Genomic DNA, 19,048 nt, shown 5'->3' on the forward strand with positions numbered 1-19,048 from the left:
AGAGGTAGAGTTACAGGTATACAGTGAATAGTGAATATTTGAGTAATGTTCGAATCCAGGTTATGAGAAGCAACAACTACTCAACTAAGTAAAGTGATGGAACTGGCACTCATCAGGACCGCCCCAGGAAAGGATAGAAGAGCGAGAGTTTCAGCTCCCCAGATAAAAAACGCTTCTTCACAGAGTATTTTAGTTTGTTTAACACTGTTTTTAAGTTACTACATGATTCCTTCATAATCTTCACAATCTGTGTTTCTCTGTGTTTCTCAGGTGTTGCACGGCTGTGTTTACGGGGCTCAGAGTTTCAGTAGCGCTCGGTATTTCCCGCTCAGTCTGTCGGATCTCAGCAGTCCGGATTACGACCCGTTCCTGCCGCTGGAAGGTCTGAAGGAGCCGGAGCCGCTGCACTCACCCGACTCCGAGAGATCCTCCAAACTACAGCCCGTTACTGAGGGTAACCCTGCCCCCTCCACTCTAACAATACTCTACTGTGGTGTTACTGGGTGGTTGCCGTGGTGATGTTAAAAGAATTGCCAGTTTGCTGATCGGTAGTTGTTGAACATGAGAAACCTCATGTGGTTACTGTAGTGTTTCAGCCAGGTGGTGTTTGCTTGAGTGTTGTAAAATGGTTGCTCTGGTACCACAGGTGGTTGTTAGGGTGTTCGATCTTCTCAACGATTTCAAGTAACAAAGTACAAATGTGTGCTAAACGATATTGGAAAAGTTTTGCATTGCAAAACGATATATATTCGACAATATATATGAAATATGTTTTAGGGAGGGGGGTAGTGCACTATAGGACTCTGTGGGCGTGGCCTAAGCTTTTGTTCTAAATGGCTTTCTTTATTTTTTTCTACTTACATTACTTTTATTTTTTATACTTTTTAATTAGTTTTAAATCCAGTACTTTTTAAACACTTTTACTTAAAGAGTAAAAAGCTTGAGTTGATTTTTCTCTTGAAACCTCTACAGAAGTATTTTATTAAACTCTAGAATCTATACTCTATTCTACCTACAGAGTAATGAATGGAGATACTTTATCACACCTTTGGATAAAAGTTTAAACTATTTTGTATGTTTGTGACCTAAGAACTGTGCACAAATGTTTAGAGCGTCTGGGTTTCAATGAACATGGTGATATTTAACATCACAAACAAAATAATAAGATGTGTCATAAATATATAGATAGTTTTGTATATATTGCTGATTACAATCTATTTTCTAGCCCCTATATACAGCTCTGGAAAAAAAAGAAGAGATCGCTTCAGTTTCTGAATCAGTTTCTCTGATTTATCTATTTATAGGTTTATGTTTGAGTAAAATGAACATTGTTGTTTTATTCTATAAACTACAGACAACATTTCTCCCAAATTCCAAATAAAAATATTCTCATTTAGAGCATTTATTTACAGAAAATGAGAAATGACTGAAATAACAAAAAAGATGCAGAGCTTTCAGACCTCAAATAATGCAAAGAAAACAAGTTCATATTCATAAAGTTTTAAGAGTTCAGAAATAATCAATATTTGGTGGAATAACCCTGGTTGGTTTTTAATCACAGTTTTTTTTTTCATGCATCTTGGCATCATGTTCTCCTCCACCAGTCTTACACACTGCTTTTGGAGAACTTTATGCTGCTTTACTCCTGGTGTAAAAATTCAAGCAGTTCAGTTTGGTGGTTTGATGGTTTGTGATCATCCATCTTCCTCTTGATTATATTCCAGAGGTTTTTAATTTGGTAAAATCAGAGAAACTCATCATTTTTAAATGCTCTTCTATATTAACCACCATAAATATAGGTGTACCTAAACCTGTGACTGGCAGTGTGAGCTCCGGATGTCTTTTTCTTTTCTTTCTTTCCCTTTTTTAATCCAGATGCTTGTTCTCTGGCAGCGACACACACACACACACACACACACACACACACACACACACTCTGTAATACACCGTCCCTGCATGCCATTAAGTTAAGCAGCGGTGTAGTCGGTGGCGGGTGGTGGGTGGTGTTGGGGGGGTGGGTGTTGGGGACGGTGGTGTGGACGCTGAATGAGACTGGTCTGATGTCCCCGTCTCTCCGTCCCCGTCTCTCTCGCTCTGCCCCATGCTGCTTTAATTCCTGCACTCCTCTCCGGAGCGAGGGAACAGCGGGGGCCCCCGGCAGCCCCTAATCATCCCGGCTCTCTGTACCGCACGCCTCTCCCGCACCCGTTACCGCCGGCCTGAGGACTCGCCGGAGCTTCAGTTCAGACTGATACACCCAATAACCAACAGATACTGCAGCAGGAGCGCCATAATTCACATTTAATAACACTTTTATACCATTTATATACCGTATAAAATCCCTATTACAGGGGAGGGGCTGCAACGATTAGTCGATATGTAATCGACAATGCCGATTATTTAAATTTGTCGACTACAAATTACATTGTCGATTAGTCGTTAATTTGTAACAGTACCACTTTACACACTGGAGAGTGGGTTGTTTGGATGTTAGCATAGCCAGTTAGCTAACTCTCCTGCCGTCCTTCTTTCTCCGCCCTCCTCCGGCTCGTGGAGGTAGGCGGTCCGTCACAAACCCCGGAGATAGCAGCCATTAGCGTTCACTGAGGGAGGCGACCCTGACTCCGCCCCCAAACTGTCAAAACCACCTCTTTCAAAACTCGAGTGCAAAAAACTCAGTCGAACAGAAACTGCTGCTGCAGGTAATTCACACAGCGCGAGAGGAAAAAAGCACCCGAGAGGAGAAACATGAAGCTCGAGAGCAACATTTTCTTCAGCGCGCTCACCATTCACTTTTTTTTGCTCGCTTGTTTCACATTTGTGCTCACGACAAGTTCATAATAATAATAATAATAATAATACATTTTATTAGTAATGCACTTTACTTTTCAAAGAAGTCTCAAAGTGCTACAGCGTAAATAAAATCAGAACAAACATTTAGAAACAAGTGGATTAAAAAAAAAAAATTTACACACATCAGAGATATAAATAAAAAATGTCCTAGTCGGCCTTTTTGAATAAGAAAGGGACATTTTTATTTATATCTCTGATTATATCATTTTCACACACAAAGTGTTAAAACACGCTGGCTAATTTTTTTCACCTGGTTATTTTTTCACGCTCGACCTTTGACATTGATGTGACGCAATACCGTAACTCTTCTCCTATTGGTTGTTGACATTTTTCACGTCACTATTTGCATGAGTCGAGTCTCAAGACTTGTGATAATATTATACACGGTTGATTTTATCGGAGAGCAGGACTCGAACCCGACTGACTAAAACTTTCAGTCTTAACCACCCTATAAACCACCTTACACTGAACCATCGAGACGACACGACTCCAGCAAGACTCTTGTGATTTTATCCCGACACTGGAACTTTTTCTGCAACGGAAAAATCACTTAAAAAGTCGTTAGGTGTAAGGTCGGCATTACAATGTGAAAAATACTTGGAAATATTACAGAACTGTGAGAGATGTACTCACTTTTGTGAGATGCAAATGTGTAAAATATAGGGGTGAGCGATATGGTCCTAAAATAAGGAAACTGATCTTGGCGATATGACAAAACACTGAATTTGAAAAAAAAATATTTCTAGAATACACTACTGCAACAAAATAATAATTAAATATAAATAAATACATTTTATTACAGCATACAATGTGATATGGCACACCCCTAATAACTGAGATATTAAAGCAAATACAATAATTTTATCAGATTTGTAACAGAAGTCAATGATTCAGAATTATTAGTCATGATACTAATAATAATAATGCACTCCAAATATACATCTCCATATATCCAGGATTAAAGTAAAATAAATGATACTGGACAGATATAATCTGTCTCTAGTAGATATATAATGGGAAATTTTCCTTTAGCTAAAAACAGTAGTTAAAAAAAGTAGAACCCTGATCTTATGATAATTAGTGGTGATATTATACGATATTTTAGGGTATAATATCATAGTTCACCGTATTCAGATATGTTGCTGATATTATCGCGTATGAAAATAGAAATAAATCGATCTCTCTCTGTCTGGCTGATTTCTCTCTCTGCAGTGAGGAGTCGTATCCAGCAGGGTCTGATCTCCATCGCCGCTCGCACGGTTATCTCTCACCTGGTGAATCACCTGGGACACTACCCCATGAGCGGCGGTCCCGCCACCCTGACCAGCCAGGTGTGCGAGAACCAGGACAACCCGTACTGCGACAGCAGCGACCTGGCGCCCGAGCTCTTCCACACGCCCAACCTGCAGTTCTTCGTCCTGAACGGCACCACGCTGCTGTCCTGCCTGCAGATCCGGGCGCAGGACGGCCTGCCCGGCGGCGGGATGGCGGCGGGACTCACCTCCGCCAACGCCTGTGTACGGGTCATCGTACGGGACATCTCCGGTAAACACTCGTGGGACTCGGCGGTGCTGTACGGACCTCCGCACTGCGCCGCTCCCAGCCAGCCCATTCACTTCCCCACCCCGTCCTCCGGGCCTGCGGGGGGCGACGGAGAGAGCAGTGCTGAGGGGGAGGGGCTGGAGAGAGAGGAGGAGGAGAACGAGGAGGAGAACGAGGAGATCCTGGAGAGCGAGGAGATGCAGAGGGAGCAGGAGGACGAGGAGGTGGGTGTCATTCCGAACAAAAAATTTAGTAGGGCTGTGTGTGGATGAGAATGTGATGCACATCAAGATACAGGGATTACAATTCTGCAAATTATAGCAAAACAGGTCATGATGTTTCTCCATCAGCAGCCGGAGTCAGAGAGAGAGAGAGAGAGAGAGAGAGAGAGTACAGTAGATCATGCTTCTTCTGCATCAGCAGCCGGAGTCTGAGAGAGAGAGAGAGAGAGAGAGAGTGTACAGTAGGTCATGCTGTTTCTTCTGCATCAGCAGCCGGAGTCTGAGAGAGAGAGAGAGAGAGTGTACAGTAGGTCATGCTGTTTCTTCTGCATCAGCAGCCATAGTCTGAGAGAGAGAGAGAGAGTACAGTAGATCATGCTTCTTCTGCATCAGCAGCCGGAGTCTGAGAGAGAGAGACAGAGAGAGAGAGAGAGAGAGAGAGAGAGAGTACAGTAGGTCATGCTGTTTCTTCTGCATCAGCAGCCGGAGTCTGAGAGAGAGAGAGAGAGAGAGTACAGTAGGTCATGCTGTTTCTTCTGCATCAGCAGCCGGAGTCTGAGAGAGAGAGAGAGAGAGTACAGTAGGTCATGCTTCTTCTGCATCAGCAGCCGGAGTCTGAGAGAGAGAGAGAGAGAGAGAGAGAGAGAGTACAGTAGATCATGCTGCTTCTCCATCAGCAGCCGGAGTCTGAGAGAGAGAGAGAGAGAGAGAGAGAGAGAGAGAGTACAGTAGGTCATACTGTTTCTACATCAGCAGAAACAGTACTATTGTGATATAAATAACGTAAATGTAACGTAAATGTATCGTAAATGTTAATGCGATATTGTTGCAGTTGGAGGAGGAGGAGCAGGAGGCGGAGCTAGACGAGGAGGAGGAGGCGGTTTTGGAGCTGATGGCGCCGCTGGCGAAGCGTCGGTGTCGGGAGGCGGTACCCAGCTGGGACGCCCTGCAGGACGGGGAGGACGGGGAGGACGCGCTGGACGAGATGCTGCAGTACCTCGGGTACTCCAGCCCCGAGTGCCTGCAGCGCACTGGCATGCCCCTCAACATCCCGGCCCCGCCCCCCGCCTGCGTCTCAGAGAAACAGGAGAACGACGTCATCAACGCCATCCTGAAGCAGAGCGCCGAGGAGCGCGAGTTCAGCCTCCACCGCGGCAACGACGTCCACATGCGGGCGGCGGCACAGCCGGAGCCCCGCCCCCAGCGCCCGCAGTCCGCCTTCTACTACTGCAGACTCCTGCTCAACATCCTCGGCATGAACTCCTGGGAGAAGAGGTGAGACACGCCCCTAAACTTTTTACTGAAATGAAACCGTAGTAGGGCTGGACGATATATCGTTTACCCTCCTCAAATTTACTAACATCGTTTATGTTTAGCTATTTTCAGCTATTTTAAACTACAGAAAATTATTATATAATATTAAGAGTTTTACCCAAGTTTATGTCACATGCTGTATGTGTTTGTTGACTACTTAAATAGCCATTTAAAAAAATTCTACCACCCACCACCTCCCTTATACACCCAGAACACATGCAATGTGACTATGGAGAAATATGCATATCACCATAAAATCTCTTTTAATTTAACTAAAATTGAGAATAGAGATCTTATTGATATTTTAATGTTATAACATTATTTCTAAGTAAAGCTTTTTGTAATATAAAACCTTTAGAATTTAATATATTTTATGTTACCAACAATAGAATTTCCCCCCGGGGATCAATAAAGTATCTATCTATCTATCTATCTATCTAATAGTAACATCTATTATGTATCTCTTTATTATAATTATTTATTATTATATCTCTGCATCACCGTTATGTTGTGTAAATTATCAATATATTTGTAGGAACAATATATATTCCTCCACTGAATGAGAAATATCAAAGTTCTCATGAGAATTATGTTTTCCCTGTATAATGAACTATTTGTGTTTCTAGCACTAATACAGATATAATTATGTTATTTTAGGGCTCTAAAGTTTTTTAAAGATTATAAAATTCCATGTCAAATTGTCATTCACATCATTTCACACAAATGTGTGTAAAATTCAGATTTTTAAAAATGTTTTATACAGATAAAACAGCCTGGGGTCAAATTGACCCCAAACAACACCGATGTATACAAAGTGTGTACAGAATACAGAAATCTCATTCATTTTATGTTTACCCAGTTTTTCCCCATTAAATGAGGAAAATTCACCAAATATGAAGTAAATGAAATGATATTAACTGCTTATTTAAAGGCATTAAACATGGAGGGTTAAGCATCGTCATCACGATGTGCAAATGGACAATAGTCACGTCTCAGGACGTGTGATGTCAATTAAATCAAACACGTCATGCTGCAGTGTTTAATAGCTACATTTAGCTACATTACTGGGGACAGAACTAAGGTTAGCGGTGAGCTAGCTAACATAGTAACATTAGCAGCGAGTTTTCTAGCTACATTACTGATGAGAGAACTAAGGTTAGCGGAGAGCTAGCTAACATTAGCATGATCTAGCTAACATTTTAATGTTAGCAGTGAGTTTTCTAGCTACATTACTGAGAAGAGAACCAAGTTTAGCGGCAAGCTAGCTAACATTAGCTGTGAGCTAGATAATATAGTAACGCTGTTGGTGAGTTAACTACGTTTTGGTAGTATTGGTTTAATTACAACAAATAATTTTCTACCCAAGAAAATGTGACTACATTTTTGTGTCTTAAATTATATGTATTGCAATCTTAAAAAAGGTCTTAAAAGCATTAAATTTGACTTTTAAAATGGTGCACAGTTTTGCAGCGCAGATATTTCCAGTTACGGTAGGCCCCGCCCCCTTAACCCAGACCAAGCGTTTGTCTCAGACTGCCTTCATTGAGGTTCACACTACACAACTTTTTGAGTCGTCAGTTGTTGCTGTGAGTCGGAGCGTAATTTCCCTCTGGATTTATAATGTCCCGACTTTAAAAGTGTAGTTCATGTGTCTCATTACCAAACTGTTTCCAGTGGGTTGCAAAAATATTCAGACCCCTTGATTTTTTTTTTACTTTTCCACATTTGGTCACTGTACAACCACAAATTCTAAAGTACTGAGATTTTATTGAGATTTCAGGTGCTTGACCGACACAAAGCAGCACATAGTTGTGAAGTGGAATTAAAATGATACATGGTATTTAAAATAAAGATAGGAAAGTGCAAAAGTATTCAGCCCCCTATATCACTACTTAGTAGATTCACCTTTCACTGCATTTACAGCTGCAGGTCTTTTGGTTTTTGGGATTTGAGTTTGTCTCTACCAGCTTTGATCATCTACAGCAGGGGTCACTAAGAGACGGACCGCGATCTGTGCAGACCGCTGCCCCAGCAAGTGAGTTGGGACGCGGCCGGGAAAAAACGCCTTTAAAAAGAGATAAGGAGTCCGAGAACTGGCGGGAAAACGAGAACGGGCAGAAACTAAAGACACGCCGAGCGCGAGAGAGAGAGACAGGGGAGGAATGTAAAAAAAAATCTGTCCAGAGAGGCATTTTATTATTATTATATATATTTTTTTCATCATAATTCAAACAACCTTATGGGTCAGATGTTAACTTGTGTCATGATTCAGTGCTATATCCTGTATGTGTGTATATATATATATATATATATGTATATATATATAAAACACTGGCGACGGTCCGGACCTTGGACTGACGAAATTTTCTCCAACTGGAGCGTACTGAATTCTAATTAAATACCCCTGATCTAGAGACTCTAGAGAGATTTTTCCTCCATTCTTCTTTATAAATCAGCTGAAGATCAGTCAGGTTGGATGGAGAGCGTTGGTCTGTGAACAGCAGTTTTCATGTCTCTCAACAGAAGATCAGTGAGATTTAGATCATCAGTGGAGTTTTTGCAATATTTAATGACATTTTCATGATGCAGAGTGTTTATTTTGATAATGTGTGTAATTGATTAGATTTGGCTAAACTGAGGTAAATGAGCAATTTCCACTTGCATGCTTTAAAGGCTTGTATATTTCCTTTTTTTCTATATTCCTGCATTGAAACCAGATGTGTTTCCAGATGTGTGTGTGTGTGTGTGTGTGTGTGTGTAATCAGATAACTGGTGTAAACATCCTGTTTGCCTGTTTATCTGCTGAGCTCCTGTAATCAGCTTAAAGCAATCAGCACTTTTCCCCCTCACTCATCATCCTCACCTTCATCACCATCATCACCTTCATCATCCTCACCACCTTCATGTCTTTGTCACTTTTTCATCATTTTAAGAACATTTTATGCCAATGATATAAAGAACCAATCAAGTGTTTAGGCACACCTCTTTTTTACATTGTAAATGTAATATTGAAGACTAGGGATGGACGATTTGTGCAAAATATTAAATCATCTAATATCTATCTTTTTCCACAGAATATTGTGATTTAAATTTGGATTCGTTTGAATCCAATAAAACCGTAAATTTAAACACCGTGTTAGTGGTTAACATATCTTTCAAATATAGTTAGTAATGAGTTTTCGGTTTTATATTTAAAATTCAAGAAACATAAAAAAAAATTAGACAGCTAACTTAAAAACAATGAGGAAGATGGATGATCACAAGCCATCAAACCAAACTGAACTGCTTGAATTTTTACACCAGGAGTAAAGCAGCATAAAGTTATCCAAAAGCAGTGTGTAAGACTGGTGGAGGAGAACATGATGCCAAGATGCATGAAAAAAAACTGTGATTAAAAACCAGGGTTATTCCACCAAATATTGATTATTTCTGAACTCTTAAAACTTTATGAATATGAACTTGTTTTCTTTGCATTATTTGAGGTCTGAATGGTAATATTTTTATTTGTAATTTGGGAGAACTGTTGTCTGTAGTTTATAGAATAAAACAACAATGTTCATTTTACTCAAACATAAACCTATAAATAGCAAAATCAGAGAAACTGATTCAGAAACTGAAGTGCTCTCTTCATTTTTCCTGGTAGTTTCTGTTTGTAGAGCTTTTTAATCAGCGGCGAAAACAAAGGATCGGTACATGATCAGATTTAGAGCATGAACAGCGTGACACAGGAGATAATATACGGCCAATCCGTCCAAAAACAGAGTGGAGATGAAGAACATATCAGCTTCTTTTTACTGCTGAAAGGAACTCATAACCCAACACTTTCTCCCACTCTCCTCTCGCGCACTCTCTCTCTCGCGTACTCTCTTTCTCTCTCGCGCACTGCCGCGTGAGTCATGCGTAAAAGCCACGCGATGCCTTCTAAAAGGAGTATTTTTTTGTTTCGTGCTCTTTTCGCTTTGAGCAGGGTCTCTTTATTAGCTTTTTGCAGTGTAATGGTCTTCATTTTGCCCATTGAAAGCGAGCCATTTCAGAGGCGTGCGAGAGGACGGCGTGAAAGAGGCATTAGCGCGCCGCTCGCGTCCACAAAGCGCCGGCGGATTGTGATGCCTTACAGACTCCGGCCACGGTTAATGATACATGAATGCCTGGAGAGCAAAAGCAGGACAATTCCTCATTAAAGGACCCCCGTCGCATTCTCCTCCGGCTCTAATAACCCCACCACCTTCCCGCTGTAAAGCCTGGAATAAAGCAGCACTGCGGCGCGGGAGATGACAGGACCCTCAAGAATTAATCTGCCATAAGAGCCTGCCTGAACACACACACACACCTATACACACACTTACACACACTCTCAGAGGCAGTCCTGTTAAAGACAGGGCTTTTTTGTTAGACAGATGTATACGCCAACAATAGACGGACAATTTTCCCTCATTGCGGCTCATGTTTATCATATAAATTAATAATTATACCATTACAGAAGAACACTCCAAATCTCCCCAAATTACTCCCAATCTGAAAATATTCCACATAATATCAGAGATAATGACCAGACTCACGAGGAGACGCAGAAATGTAGAAAATGAGACGGAAAAAAGCCGCCAGTTACATTAAAAAATAAAAATAAAAAGAGCAGCTGATGATGATGATGATGATGAAGAAAATGAATCATGTTAATCTAAAGAGCTAAAGGCTAAAGCTGCTGTTTCCATGTGGGTCAGCCAGACGTCTTCCTGTAGCAGTTTTTTAATCCAGTTTCAAAACAAGAGTCTGAGTTTAAAGGTGTAGGAAACAGTACTTAGTTATAAGATTTAATCTATATTTCTAATGTGTTTAAATTGCTAAATAAAACCACTAATATTACCGATCAAAAGTTTAAGAACACCAGTATTGTTTAGTTGTTCAGTAGCTGTATGACCAGAAAAGCTTCTTTTTTTTTTATATTTTATGGTATATGGTCTAAAGCAGAGGTCACTAATAATAGTAAACTCACAGACCAATCACGTGTGCTGTAAAATCACCAAATGCTCTCCTCGGCCAATCAGATCTGTGCAGATTCAGGAGGGCAGAGCTGCACACACACAGGCGAAGTACGTAGTGAGAAGTTAGAGTCGGTGAGTTAAACTAAGAAAACTTACAGAAAACTTACAAACTTACTGACTTACAGTGTGGGCAGTGTGCCAAATCCTGCTGGAAAATGAAATCTGCATCTCTAGAAAAGTTGTTATCAGCAGAGGGAAGCTGTAAGATATGAAGTGCTGTAAGATTTTGTGGGAAAATAAAACTGCACTGACTTTAGACTTGATAATAAAACACAGTGGATCAACACCAGCAGATGACAGACATGACTCTCCAAACCATCACTGATTGGTGGAAACTTCACACTAGACCTCGAGCAGTTTGGACTGTGTGTCTCTCCACTCTTCCTCCAGACTCTGATCCCTTGATTTACTTTAAATGAAATGTAAAATGTACTGATGATCAGTGATGGTTTGGAGAGACATGTCTGTCATCTGCTGGTGTTGATCCACTGTGTTTTATTATCAAGTCTAAAGTCAGTGCAGTTTTTTTTTTTTTTTTACACAAAATCTTACAGCACTTCATATCTGGATTTCATTTTCCAGCAGGACTTGGCACACTGCCCACAGTACTGCCAAAAGTACCAATTGGTCTTATTATATAATATTCAAATTTTCTGATAAAATAGATCACTCTGTGTTTAATACATCTATATAATATGAGTTTCACATTTTTAACTGTATTACTGAAATAAAGTAACTTTTCAAAGATATTCTACTTTTTTAAGATGGTCCCGTATATATAAGAGAGAGAGAGAGATGGTAGGATATGAGTTTTATATCAGAAGCTGTTGTGTTCATCAAGGCTCTTTTTCTGGATGATGAGCTGTATTATCTCTGGTGTGTCGTGCTGTCGGTGTAGGTGGTGTTTGGTGTTTTCAGCAGCGACTCGTTTTATTTCCGGGAATCTGTGAGAAAAACAAAGAGAAGGATAATTAAGAATCCCTGTTACTGATGAGCGATTAGCTCCTCCCATCTTATTGAGGAACCATTCACAGCACATTGCTCCTCAGTGGAAGAGCTGTGTTTGTGTTCGTTTCTGTCTAAATTTGCTCCCAGGTAGATATGTAAATGATTACAGGTGTGGTCTGATTAAAATACTGGGTCTTTACACCACTAGGGGGCGTAAAAGTGCTTTCTTCATTTCCCTATAAAAAGCTTCTATTGGCTGCTTTTGGGTAGTGCACCTCCTGGTGAGAGATAATGGACCTCTATGATGCTGTATAATCTGTGTATAGTCCTGTACGAGCTGTATAATATAAAAGCTGTATATAGTCCTATATGAGCTGTAAAAGCTGTATATAGTCCTGTAAAAGCTCAATATCATCCTGTAAAAGCTGTATATAGTCCTATATGAGCTGTAAAAGCTGTATATAGTCCTGTAAAAGCTCAATATCATCCTGTAAAAGCTGTATATAGTCCTATATGAGCTGTAAAAGCTGTATATAGTCCTGTAAAAGCTATATATCATCCTACATAAGCTGTATATAGTCCTATATGAGCTGTAAAATAGTCCTGTAAAAGCTGTATATCATCCTATATAAGCTGTACAAGCTATATATCGTCCTGTAAAAGCTCAATATCGTCCTGTAAAAGCTGTGTATCGTCCTATATGAGCTGTAAAAGCTGTAAATTGTCCTGTAAAAGCTGTATATCTTTCTATAAAAGCTGTATATCGTCCTGTAAAAGCTGTATATCGTCCTGTACGAGCTGTATATCTTCCTATAAAAGCTGTATATCGTCCTGTAAAAGCTGTATATGGTCCTGTACGAGATGTATATCGTCCTGTACGAGCTTTATATCGTCCTGTACGAGCTGTATAAACTGTATATAGTCCTGTACGAGCTGTATAAGCTGTATATCGTCCTGTACGAGCGGTATAAGCTGTATATCGTCCTGTACGAGCTGTATATCATCCTGTACAAGCCGTAAAAGCTGTATATCGTCCTGTAAAAGCTGTATATGGTCCTGTACGAGATTTATAAGCTGTATTTCGTCCTGTATGAGCTGTATATGGTCCTGTATGAGCTGTAAAAGCCGTATATCGTCCTGTTTCCCGGTTTGTTGGGGTCTCTGGTGGTGTGATGGGTTTGTTGTTTATTGAAAGGTTTGTCAGGTTGAACGGGGAGTTCTGCTGCTCGGCTCTCGCTGTGTTCCTCACATGTGCTAACCTGTTCTCCACAGGAGCAATTTCCACCTGCTGAAGAAAAACGAGAAGCTGCTGAGGGAGCTGAAAAACCTCGACTCCAGACAGTGGTGAGCCCTGAACCCTGCGAACACACACCGACCACTTCCTCCCACTTTAAATCATCACTAGAAAACTGTGAATTACAAATCCTGAATATAATAATATCATAGTCAGAGCTGTAGTGAATAATAACCTTACAGAGAGTGTAAACAGAACCAGTTAAAAGTTTGCGTATTAAAGATTAATACTAAAGCTATTAAAAACATATGGAATTGTTTAGTAAACTTAGTTTTATATTTTACATTCTTCAAAAAGTAGCACGTCTTATTGTAAATAGTTATTTGCCATCAAGTAAATAAGTAAATAGATGATAAAAATGGTGATTTACATGCTGGGAAAGTCAGAAATTAGATGGTTAAATTGTATTTAGCATTGTTACTTTATTTTGTACAACATTATTGAGACAATTGTTTGATTAACTTCTCCAATAAAGGAAAAAACTTTAAGTTTTCTTAGTCAGTTTTATGAGGTAGAGTCACCTGGAATTCAGGCTTTCAGTTAACAGCTGTGCTGAACTCTATGAAAAAAAAAAAAAAAAACATTATGATAATGGTGAAACTGGCACTCATCAGGAGCGCCCTAAGAAAGGAGAGAAGAGTAAGAGTTTCCTCTGTTGTACAGGATGAGTTTATCAGAGTTTCCAGCCTCAGAAACCACAAGTTAACAAACAGCTCCTCAGATAAGAGCATCTAAATACTTCACAATCTGATAGGCCATTTCACTACTTATTTACTACTCATGTAGGAAAATAAAAGAAAACGTTGAATAAGGGGGTATAGCCTTTTAATTTAGTATAAAACATTATGATGTGATTAAATAAGGTGATATTTAATCCTCCCTGTGTCCTGTTGTCCCGCTGTAGCCGCGAGACGCACAAGATCGCGGTGTTTTACGTGGCCGAGGGGCAGGAGGATAAACACTCCATCCTCTCCAACACCAGCGGGAGTGAGGCCTACGAGGACTTCGTCTCCGGACTGGGCTGGGAGGTAAATCCTCACGTCTCTCATCCAGCACTCGCTTACAGAACCTACAGCCTGAAAAACCAGACTTAACTCAGTTTATACAACCTTAAAAACACGGGAGCATTAGCTCCACCCATTCAGCCTACAGCAGGGGTGTCCAAACTTTTTTTGTTGGGGGCCAGAAGGAGAAATATATTTGAAGTCACGGGCCACAGACTCTATAATAAAACAAATAATAAAATATACCAATTTAAATAATACATTTTCCTGATTATTTCATTTACACACCATTTTACTTGACTGACTATCTTTATCTATATTTGACAGTGTTGTGTAAACTAAGATTTTTCAAATAGATGTTTCATTTCATGATGTCTCTTAATATTAAACTCCTTAATTACGGCAACTTTTAGACTCTTTGGCCCGTTTTTCTGCTCTAGAAATGCACACTCTCTCCACTTTTAGACTCTTTGGCCTGTTTTTCTGTGCTACAACTGAACATTCTCTCCACTTTTAGACTCTTTGGCCTGTTTTTCTGCGCTACAACTGTGCACTCTCTCCACTTTTAGACTCTTTGGCCTGTTTTTCTGTGCTACAACTGAACATTCTCTCCACTTTTAGACTCTTTGGCCTGTTTTTCTGCGCTACAACTGTGCACTCTCTCCACTTTTAGACTCTTTGGCCTGTTTTTCTGCGCTACAACTGTGCACTCTCTCCGCTTTTAGACTCTTTTGCCCGTTTCTGACACCTAGCGTTCAAACTTTGAATCTCACATTATAAAAACCTGCTTAACAGCGGGCCAACTTTCATTCTTTTTCTAAAATACCTTGCGGGCCGCTCCAAAAAAGGAAACGGGCCGCAGTTTGGACACACCTGGCCTCCAGCATCTGAAGCTCTAATTTCAATTTCAACTGCAGATTTCAACATCACTGTTAAAATCTAATAATACCTCATAAGGAGTTTGAAGAATTTGACTCAGAAAATCACAAAAAAAAAAGATTTTTCAGGCTTGTTTTGGCTGCTGCTCTTGCGCAGATCTCCATATTTCTCCTTTTGTTTAAGGATGCGGTTTTATTAAGAGGAAGCGAGTGCCATGATTGCTGTTTCAAGAACTTCCCTTCATTTACTATCTCTGGATAAACTCAGTTTTCCCCTCTGCCATAAGACTCTTGAACGTACTTCAGAAATAATTACATTCTAAGCACTTTACTGTCTACATTTTTACATGCAACAGACATTTATATATTTAGTTATAAATTTAGTGTATTTTTCTATTGTACAAAGAAAGAATTTGATTGTACACGTACAAATTTGTTTCCTTTCTGTGCAGGTGACACTAAACTCTTTCAACTTGAACTATTTGAACTATTCAAATAAGAAAAATAATATTCAATAAGAAAAATTTCAGTTAACTCTAAAAACTTGTTTTTAAGTGCCGTCCCAAAAAAAGGCAAACAAAAACATTATAATGATGGAACTGGCACTCATCAGGACTTGTTTCCTTACTGTGCAGATGACAACAAACTCTTTCAACTTTAACTATTTGAGTGAAGTTCTAATCCATATTACAGCAACTATTATTACTTTAAGGAAAAAAATGAAGGTCGTTCGATATGAAAAAATTCAATAACTCTAAAAGGATGCCCAAGTGCAGTCACAAAGACAATCAAAAACACATTATAATGATGGAACTGGCACTCATCAGGACGTGTTTCCTTACTGTGCAGATGACAATAAACTCTTTCAACATTAACTATTTGAACTATCCCAATACATATTACTGTAAGAACTACTCAACTAAGTTAAAAAAAATAATAATTACTTTAAGAAAAAGTGAAGGTCGGTCAGTATGAAAAAATTCAATAATTTAAAGTATCCCCAAGTGCAGTCACAAAGACAATTAAAAATGTTATAGTGATGGAACTGGCACTCATCAGGACTTGTTTCCTTTCTGTGCAGATGAAAATAAACTCTTTCAACTTTAACTATTTGAGTAAAGTTTTAATACATATTACGGCAAGAACTACTCAACTAAGTGAAAATGACAAACTTTTTGAACTTGGAATAACTGGCAGTTAATGGTGTGCTATTTCATATCTTATGCATTTAATAAAATTAAATTTTCATTTTGTTGCAGTAGTGTATTCTTGAAATATATTTTTTTTTAATTCAGTGTTTTGTCATATCGCCAAGAATATCGTTATTGCGAAAATACTATAAAATATCGTAGTGATATTATTTTAGGGCCGTATCGTTCACTCCTACTTCACAGTTACGTTAACTTCATGCTCTCCTAAATGTAAACGTGCTTCTTTAGAAGTTGTAAAAGAGAGTTTGTGTGTTTTGTGGTGTTGTCGGCAACAATGCCGGTGTTGTGTCGAATTCAGCTCCGCAGTCAGGAAAAGCACCTTCTCTCGGGAGCGTGCGCTATGGTGCTATGTATGTAACCGTGACTGAGATATCTGCGTATTTCTAAGTTACTTAAAGCAGATTTTTCTCCACTTTTATCAATAAAACGTGCTCCCGAGAGAGAGGGTGCTTTGCATGGCGGGGGTGCTGAATTCGACATAACACTAGCAAGCCCACCGAGCAGTGAGTAATGACTTTTGTTGTAAAAGAGAGATTGTGTGTTTTGTGCAGGTGAATCTGACGAGTCACTGTGGGTTTATGGGAGGACTGCAGAGGAATAAGAGCACCGGTTTGACCACGCCGTACTTCGCCACGTCTACGGTGGAGGTGATGTTCCACGTCTCCACCCGCATGCCCCCGGACTCCGACGACTCCCTCACCAAAAAGGTAAAACTGCAGATAACCATCACACCAGCGTAAAACACCTGTAACCAGGTGTATAAACACCTCCACAGCTCTGATCCCGGTCCTCTTCTGCCTTTACTCTCTCTGATCAGAGTATAAATCAGCTGTTCTTCCTCTGTATAGATTTATGCTCATTTGTTTGGTCTGCAACCGTAAAGGAAGCGCTCTGATTGGTTGATCAGCCTGATTTTAATGCATCAAACAACTAGGGGTGTAAAAATGTATCAATATTTTCAAATATCAGTTTGGATTTTCAATTATAAGTTTGGATGTAAAGATTGGTGTCAGAAGTGGATGATTTTAGATAGCAGTGTTGTACTCTCTCGTTAGATCCCAATGTTCTGATTGGATAAAAAGCTAAAAAGTAAAGTTTTCTTTTTACTCAGATTTTATGAATACAGAACCAGTCAAAAAAAAAAACAATTTATTGTAAATGAATAGTAAAGTGATCTATCAGATTATAGAGGAACACACAAGGAATCATGTAGTAACTTAAAAACAGTGTTAAACAAACCAAAATACTCTCTGAAGTATTTAGGTGCAATTATCTGGGGAGCTGTTTACAGAGGAAAATCTTGCTCTTGCCTTCCTGGGGCGGTCCTGATGAGTGCCAGCTCCATCATTCTAATCTTTTTGATAGTCAAAGTTATTTAGACTAAATAAAATTATTCTTTCATCAGATACCGCAGTGCTGCTGGAGTTTTTAAACACCTCAGTGCCACTGCTGTACTGAAAATAGTCCTGTAGCCAGCGTCCTTTAGCCAGCATCCTGTGGGCAGAATCCAGTAGCCTTCGTCCTGTGGCAGTGCCTGTTGCCAGCATCCTGTAGCCGTCATATTATAGCCATTGTCCTGTAGGCAGTATCATATCTATAGCTGTCTTAGCGGTGCGACGTTCCTATAAATAAACATGGCGGTGTTGTGTCGAATTTAGCACCGCAGTCAGGAAAAGCACCTCCTCTCGGGAGCGTGCACTATGTTGCTATGTATGTAACCGTGACTGAGATAACTTTGACTTTTATTTCTAATAAGTTAAAACAGATTTTTCTCCGCTTTTATCAATAAAACGTGCTCCCGAGAGAGAGGGTGCTTTGCATGGCTGGGGTGCTGAATTCGACATAACACCACCAAGCCCACCGAGCAGTGAGTAATGACTTAAGGGTGCTCAGGCACGGATTGTTTAAACACAGTGTGAGTGCAGGCCGGCGGGGGAGTGGGGAGGGGGGCAGAACCGTGCCCAATGTGAGTAACACACTTAATCAATGGATTGGGACGCAGCCGCTTCACTATCAGAAGTGATCAGTTTGCACTACAGCAGCTTTACTTCCTGCCTGGCTACTTCCTGTGACTCTCAGTGGGCGGAGCTCTGCTCCTCCTGGGTTGGGTGAAGTGGCTCTCAAAGCCACGTTGACCCTACTGTGTCATTAGGCCTAACACACACTCACACACACTTACACACACACTCTTGCGCACACACACTCGCGCTCACACACACTCACTCTCGCGCTCACACACACTCGCAGATTGAGAGAGATGTTCTTTGTGTTCTTGGACGCCCACCAAGAGATTTTCACCCGAACACAAAAGAGAGTAATGATTCCTAACAGCTCTGCATCACCCTCTCTCATTCTCTCTCTCTTTTCTTTATTTCTGTCGCTCGTTTTCCCTCCCCCTCTCTCATTTTCTCTTTCTATTCTTCCCCTCTCATTTCTCCATCTCTGACTTTTTCACCTCTATTTCTTTCTCAGGCCTTTTTGCTCCTGAAAGTCTGATCCAGGGTTCATGTGTGTGTTATGTTTTGTTCTGTACTGAATTCGGTTCGTTTAGTTTCGGTTTCACACTGCAGTTTAATGACATTTAGTAAGTCTCGATTTACTCAACACTGATTGGTTTGTAGAATTTGGAGAAATTCGGTGAGTTGCTTTTCATCCAGGTGTTGTGCTGAATTCTGCCTCCATTCCAGAATGCATCTCTCTCTATTCTTGGAGTGCAGGTTTGTCCTGCAGCAGAATGAAAC

At 40.2% G+C, this 19,048-nt stretch overlaps 1 protein-coding gene across 11 annotated transcripts in view; it reads left to right on the forward strand.

Moving 5' to 3' along the window:
* Window positions 1–19,048, forward strand: part of ralgapa1 (Ral GTPase activating protein catalytic subunit alpha 1) — a 178,118-nt gene that overhangs the window by 114,982 nt on the left and 44,088 nt on the right. For all 11 annotated transcript variants that reach the window (XM_049464047.1, XM_049464050.1, XM_049464051.1 and 8 more), the window contains 6 exons: window positions 271–454; window positions 4,066–4,619; window positions 5,449–5,891; window positions 13,193–13,264; window positions 14,119–14,242; window positions 16,859–17,014. In XM_049464047.1, coding sequence (XP_049320004.1) covers window positions 271–454; window positions 4,066–4,619; window positions 5,449–5,891; window positions 13,193–13,264; window positions 14,119–14,242; window positions 16,859–17,014 — 1,533 coding nt within the window. The remainder of the gene's footprint in view (window positions 1–270; window positions 455–4,065; window positions 4,620–5,448; window positions 5,892–13,192; window positions 13,265–14,118; window positions 14,243–16,858; window positions 17,015–19,048) is intronic.

Source organism: Astyanax mexicanus, chromosome 14 (assembly GCF_023375975.1).
Source record: "Astyanax mexicanus isolate ESR-SI-001 chromosome 14, AstMex3_surface, whole genome shotgun sequence".
Classification (NCBI taxonomy): domain Eukaryota; kingdom Metazoa; phylum Chordata; class Actinopteri; order Characiformes; family Acestrorhamphidae; genus Astyanax; species Astyanax mexicanus.